A 7,193-nucleotide genomic window follows, 5' to 3' on the forward strand; every position below is an offset into this window, starting at 1 on the left:
AAACAACATCATCATAATTGATGGAAAATTGCAAATATTTCCATCGCATTTTTAATGGCACATTGTAATTGATGCGGCTTCGCTAAATGATAAGCGTATAGTATTTTTATAAAATTTTGATTTCGATTAAGTTTGTTTATTTAAGATATTGATATGTGCATTTAATTGGTTGTATCAAACACGTATACATTATTATCACTAAATATATTCATTTAACGTAATTATAAATTTTTTAGTCAAGGAATTACTGAATATTATTTTATTTATTGATATGAAGTAGGATTAAAAAATTCTTTCGCATGGATCAAACGAAAGTTCGGAGCATATTTAGATATGCAATCGAAGTTTTCAGTACCTGTTAATGTATGAAATATGTCCTTAAAAAATTTTTATTATTGTGCTTTTTCACCTGCGAGTGATGACAAATTGTACTTACAGAGCCAAAACTTGAGAACGAAAGATTGATTATTTTTCCTGCTGTAATTCTTATCGGATGCTGTGATATGCTGATTATTAACGTGAGATCGAGTGCAATTTTTTTTGGTAAATGATACCACTCGATTTTATATGAAGCAAATCCAACTTTGCTGCACTAAGTATATAATTTATATATACGTTAATTTATATATACATATGTTATCTGTATATGTCACGCAAATTTTTATTATTATTAGAGATATGTATTATAAATTTTCACGATATACGGAGTGTATCTGAAATAACGCCCTCTAATCATATAGTACTATTATTGATAAAAAACTGAATCAAAAAGTCCTGTACAATTTTGAAATTTTCGCAATATTTTTTTTAGTTAAGCAATGAGCAAAATGTGTAAAATCGGCGTATAAGAAAATTTTAAGATATCTAAGAATTATTTACGAAACATTTTCTAAATATTTTGCGAAAAACACTATTAGATATTTTAAACATGTCTTATACATCGATTTTATCTGTTTATTCGGTAACTTATACGAATGAATATCTTGTTAATTACTGTTAAAATTGTAAAATGTTAGAGGACTTTTCGTCTTACAAGTAATTTTTTATTAGGAATGGCGCTGTATGATTAGTGGGCGTTATTTTAAATATACCCTGTATATTGCAATATAAAAAAATATTTTAACATTTAATATAATTTAATTCATTGTTAAAAATTTATTAAAAATTTAAGTATAAACACCTGATTTGTTAATTGTTCGCCAATGTAACAAAGCGTGAAAACGTTGAAAACAAACGATATTAATAGAAAAAAATATGTTAAAATTGCTATACCGTCATTGTTATTCCATTCCTGTGAGACATAGGTAATATTAAATCATTAATTATATTTTTTTATTGAATCAAGAACATATGTTTTCACACCTTAAAATTTTAATTCTTTAAAATAGAAAATAATGTATTCAAAAAAAATTTCAAATAAGTAATGAAAAAATTGATATAAAAGTGTGAGTTGGATCATTTATTTTAATTTTCACATCGCAATTATTTTTGAAATTTTTTACACATTACCGTGATGCAGTAATATTCACACAAGCATATAGTTAACGTTGTTCCCACTATTTCAACCAGACATATTTCGCGTAAAATATTATCGATACTGACTGAAAATCTGCAAAATCTTTTATTGTACATATATTATAATATATATTTTATATATTTCATTTAATAATTTAATTTCTATTTTCTACTTTCTGCGGTGAACTATTGAGTACGATTAATAAAATTTAATTATTAATTTAATTATAATTTAATTATAAGTTCAATTATTAATTAAATTTAATTATTATTTATGAAGTAAATATTTCTATATTTATATAGAAGTTAAACATTTACTTTTCTTCCGCCGTAATAATTCTTTATCAAGCAATTCATACAATTTTCAATTTAAATAGTCAGATATAATCGACACAACATTTCTTTTCGTAATCATCTGCATAAAGCACTCACCTCAATGACTGCATGTGGTGTTTTACGATAATTGCCATACGTTGCTTCATGCGACTGCTTTGTGCATTTTTTACAAAATTTTCTACACGAGCCATCACGATTTCGATTTGACCGCAAACGTGAGCTACGAACATGGCTGCCAAGCAACACACTGCCGTGGTGACGTTGAATAGTACGATACCGGAAAACCATTGTGCACAAAATACAAATACATAGGCAGGCGTAAAATGCAAGTCGAAAATAATATCGAAGCCGGGATAAGGTATTGGTTTAACAGTGACATTCTGCTCGTCGATTGTGGTGTGCGTCAGAAATGGCATTACGGTATGAAAACACAAGCCTCCGCAATACATGAACATTATGGAAAACTTAGATAGGACATGGCTTTTTGCCACGTTTTTAATCATAATTTTTCGATAATCCTGCTGATGGACTGCACGCCAATCGGTACTTAGCAGGTTAATGCATTGCCGTATGCTGTTACGATGAATTAACAGGAAAAAATATTTTAACGTCGAAATTAACACGTAGCTTAGCGGACCTAGCATTTTGATTTTGTCGTTTATAGATGTTCGTTCTGACACAGTAAAAATGACCATGGGAATTAGAAGAAAACTGAGCGCGGACCAGCATAACGTGAATGATATCGTCGCGATTATCTTCTCGATTTTTGTAGTATTCGAATAAACCAATGGCCAGATTCCGAGAATTCGTAGTATCCATTGGTTCCATACTAGTGCGTTGATTATATCCCTCTCACTATTCACATTCGACCAGGGGATGTTAAGCTTAGTCATACTGTCGTCACGATGGTGCAAAGGCGACTGGTGTGGTTCGTCGGTAGCGTAATGGTAAAAAATTGCGCATGACAGTCGCAGGTGCTTTCAACATTATAAGGATAGGAAAGGGAAAAAGTAGCTAGCGTGCGCTTGAGCAATCAATTCTGTCGAGGGGAATATTGCTTTGTCATAGTTATATCACTACTTGAATGGGTTTTCTGCAGCATGTAAAATTGTGCTATTTCCGTGTAGTTTTTCATTGTATATGTAATTAATTTGTTAAATTAAACTATAAAAATTCTACAAATTAAATCAAGAATGAAAAAAGCCTTTTAAGAGCCATTGCTGGATACTTTTGTAATCATATTTTATTGTACAAAATAATTGAACACGTTTTGATGCATTGTATGAATCCTCTTCAGTAAATACATTAATGATGAAAATATTGATTTTTCGTAATTTGAACTTTGAATAATGTGTATCTGTTAAGTCAATTCGTATCCATATGTCAATATCCATTAAATTACCAAATTTAATGACTGTTTGAGTATTGGCATATCGTGCGATGTTGACAACTCGCTTGTCATGGATCTGAACCGAAGAGGATTCAAACCAAGGATCGAAACGTCTTCTATTATTTTATGCAATAAATCGTGATCGCAACATTTTTATAAAATTTTGATTCGGTTAAGTTTGTTTGTTTAATGTATTGATATGTGCATTTAATTGGTTGTATCAAACACGTATACATTATTATTTTGAAATATATTCATAGAATGTAACTATAAATTTTTTTAGTAAAAGAATTACTGAATATTATTTTATTCACCGATATAAGGCATGATTAAAAAATTTTCTTGAATGGATCAAACTATAGTTCGGAGCATGTTTAGATATGCAATTGAAGTTTTCAGTACCTGTTAATTTATGAAATATGTGCTTAAAAAATTTTTATTACTGTGCTTTTTCACCTTCGAAGTGATAACAAATTGTACTTACTGAGCAAAAACTTGAGAAAGAAAGATCAATTATTTTTCCTGCCGTAATTTTTATTGGATGCTGTGATATTCTGATTATTAACGTGAGATCGAGTGCAGTTTTTCCTGGTAAATGGTACCACTCGATTTTATATGAGGCAAATCCAACTTTGTTGCACTAAGTATATAATTTATATATACGTTAATCTATATATACATATATCATATATATGTGGGTATGTCACTCAAATTTTTATTATTATTAGAGATATATGTTATAAAGTTTTTTGATCTACAGAGTGTGTCTGAAATAACGCCTACTAATCATATAGTGCTATTCTCAATGAAAAACTGAGTCAAAAAGTCCTGTAACATTTTGCAATTTTGGCAATATTTTTTTTAGTTACGCAATGAGCAAAATGTCTAAAATCGACGTATAAGAAAATTTTAAGATTTCTTTAAGAGTTCTTTACGAAACATTTCCAAAATATTTTACAAAGAACACTGATAGATATCTTAAACATGTCTTATACATTGATTTTATCTGTTTATTCGGCAACTTTGATGAATGATATCTCGTTAAACTATTGCGAAAATTGCAAAATGTTAGAGGACTTTTCGTCTTACAATTAGTTTGTTATTAGGATTAGCACTGTATGATTAGTGGGCGTTATTTTAGATACACCATGTATATTGCAATATTAAATGATATTTTAACATTTAATATAGTTTAATTCATTTTTAAAAATTTAAGTATAAACACCTGATTTGTTAATTGTTCGCCAATGTAGCAAAACATGAAAACGTTGAAAACGAACGATATTAATAGAAAAATGTACGTTAAAATCGCTATACTGTCATTGTTATTCCATTCCTGTGAGAGATGATAATAAATCATTAATGTTTTTTTTTTTTCATTGAATTAAAATCATATGTGCCCTGGTAGAAATTTTATGCAATATACGATTGGTTATTCGGAATTTGTACTGACTTTTATCTAGTAATTGAACAGCAAAACTGTTCAGAATATCAATCACAATTTAACGCTTTTCTCGCAGTCACTGCTCAGTAATGAAGTTCAAAATCTGAATATAGTTACTATAAGTATTAAGACAACAATAATACTAGAATAGGCTCTTCATTTATGTCATTCACATAATCTGAATTATTCTGCACAAAATTAATATTATATTAACGTAAGTAAAATAAGCAAAGTATCTATACTAAAATTCTTCGCTACTCACATATATTTCATTTCTGTAGGACTCATTCGTCATTTCTAATCTTTGATATTTACTGCTTCTAACCTCCTTTTTTGCAATCTTTGTGACTGTTACATGCTGTAAATGATTTAAATTCTTCCAGTTTTTTCTTTCTTTGCTCTACAATTCCGTACGCGTTCACGACATTTACACATATTTAATTATTAACAATTTTACATATAACATAAAAATATATTCTGTTATACACGTATCGCGTAATAATATATGCGTATACACATGACATGAGCACTGCATAACTATAACTGGTAGAAAACTGACAATTTTTAGTATTAATAGAAAATCTCTTGTACAGAATTGATCCAGATATTGCCTAGTAAAACTGCTTTAACTACTTTTGCCCAGTTGCTACGTAGTATTTTTGTACTATAAAGAGAAATCAGTAGTACTAGATGGTAACTAACTGGGTGCTCAGTCAAATTGTACAAATTTCTACCAGGGGTGTTTACACTTTGAAATTTTATTTCTTTCAAATAGGAAATAATACTTTATAAAATGTCAAATATCCGTACATTTAATGATGAAAATTTGATATCAAAGTGTGAGTTAAATCATTTATTTCAACTTTCACATCGCAATTATTGTTGAAATTTTTTACACATTACCATGATGCAGTAATATTCCAGCAGACATATATTTAACGTTGCTCCCGCTATTTCAACCAGACATATCTCACGTAAAATATTATCGATATTGAATGAAAATCTGCAAAATCTTTGAATGTATATTTTATATATTTCATTTAATAAATTAATTTCTGTTTTCTACTTTCTCCGGTGAAATATTGAGTACAGTTAATAAAATTTAAGTTTAATTATTATTTAAATTTAATTACTGTTTATATAGTAAATATTTCCATATTTACAAAAATTAAAAATTTTGTTACTTTCCTTCTACCGTAAATATTCTTTATCAAGCAATTCATACAATTTTCAATTTAAAAAATCGGATATAATTGACACCCTTATAAAAATTTTTCACCGTTTTTAGCCTGCGCGAACGGTTAATTTGAGTGGTGAAAACGTGCATTTTATTCAGTGAGTATAACTCCGTTTTTAGGTCGCAAACAGGAACTTTTCCGTAAAAATGAGTGGTTAAAACGGATTGCACTCATGCAGGACACGAGTATATCTGAGTGATAAAAACGTATACATTACGAGTATTTTTGAGTGGTAAAAACGTAAATTTGAGTGAAAAAACTTATGCGAGTGCAAAATATTCATTTAGCACTCGTCACTCACATTGCACGTTTTCACCACTCGAAATTACTCGTCGTAAGGCATAACCGATAGCACGAGAAAATCAGCTCCGCTTCTGTCGAGATTCGAACCAAGGCCTGGTCTCCAAGTCTGCTCTACAAGACTGCCACTTTTCCACTGAGCAACAGAACTCCTATGTCGATATTCTTTTGTACCTCTTATATGAAAGATTACAATTATTATATAACACACTATTAGAAATGTAACCACGAGCTTCCTTTACATGTAAATGAAGCTTGTGGTTATGAACGAAATTAAAAGTAATGAATGATTTAACTGAAAATTAAGTTACAGTCGTTACTTAAATGTAATGAACGTATACATTAAATTTATGAAATTTAATGTACTTTTGATAAAATTTTATGAAAAGTACATTAAATTTCATAAATTTTCATGAAAAATACATTAAATTTTATGTATATGTACAAATATACTTTTTAATTATAAATACTTTAAATTTGATGTAATGTCATGAAGTTAATTTCAAATTGTGTAACTTAAAATGTAATGAAATTTAAGAACATTTCTAACAGTGTAATTATATTTAATACATTGTGTATGAATTATATACATATATGTAATGTTATATGTCCAGATATACAGGGTGACCCATTTTAACTTAGACAGCCAAATAACTCGAAACATCGCGATTAAATTAAAAAATGTTTAAAACAAAAATTGTTGGATATGAAGGGGCTGATTGAACTAATTTAATTTATTATTGTATGCATAAAAATATTAAAGTAACTGTTAAAGTTCATGAAACATTTATACCTGAATAAAGTGTAATATATCTCATAAACTATTAATATTTTGACAAGTTTATCTTCATACTTTTGCATGCAGATTAGGAAGATCAAATTAAACAACTTTTTTCTAAATATATTTTATATTTAATGTAATTACCCTAATCCAAAAAATAATTAAGGGACGTGATAGATTAAACTAGAA

At 28.6% G+C, this 7,193-nt stretch overlaps 1 protein-coding gene across 1 annotated transcript in view; it reads right to left on the bottom strand.

Annotated features, from left to right (window-relative positions):
• Nucleotides 1-304: 304 nt before the first annotated feature.
• The window catches only part of LOC108761953 (odorant receptor 4-like), an 8,149-nt gene continuing 1,260 nt past the window's right edge, over nt 305-7,193 (bottom strand). The window contains exons 2-5 of the mRNA XM_018508744.1: nt 1,510-1,618; nt 1,181-1,291; nt 437-592; nt 305-355 (exon numbers count right to left, since the gene is read on the bottom strand). Of these exons, the coding sequence (XP_018364246.1) occupies nt 305-355; nt 437-592; nt 1,181-1,291; nt 1,510-1,618 (427 nt within the window). The remainder of the gene's footprint in view (nt 356-436; nt 593-1,180; nt 1,292-1,509; nt 1,619-7,193) is intronic.

The sequence above is a fragment of the Trachymyrmex cornetzi genome, unplaced genomic scaffold (assembly GCF_001594075.2).
Source record: "Trachymyrmex cornetzi isolate Tcor2-1 unplaced genomic scaffold, Tcor1.1 scaffold272, whole genome shotgun sequence".
Taxonomy (NCBI): Eukaryota; Metazoa; Arthropoda; class Insecta; order Hymenoptera; family Formicidae; genus Trachymyrmex; species Trachymyrmex cornetzi.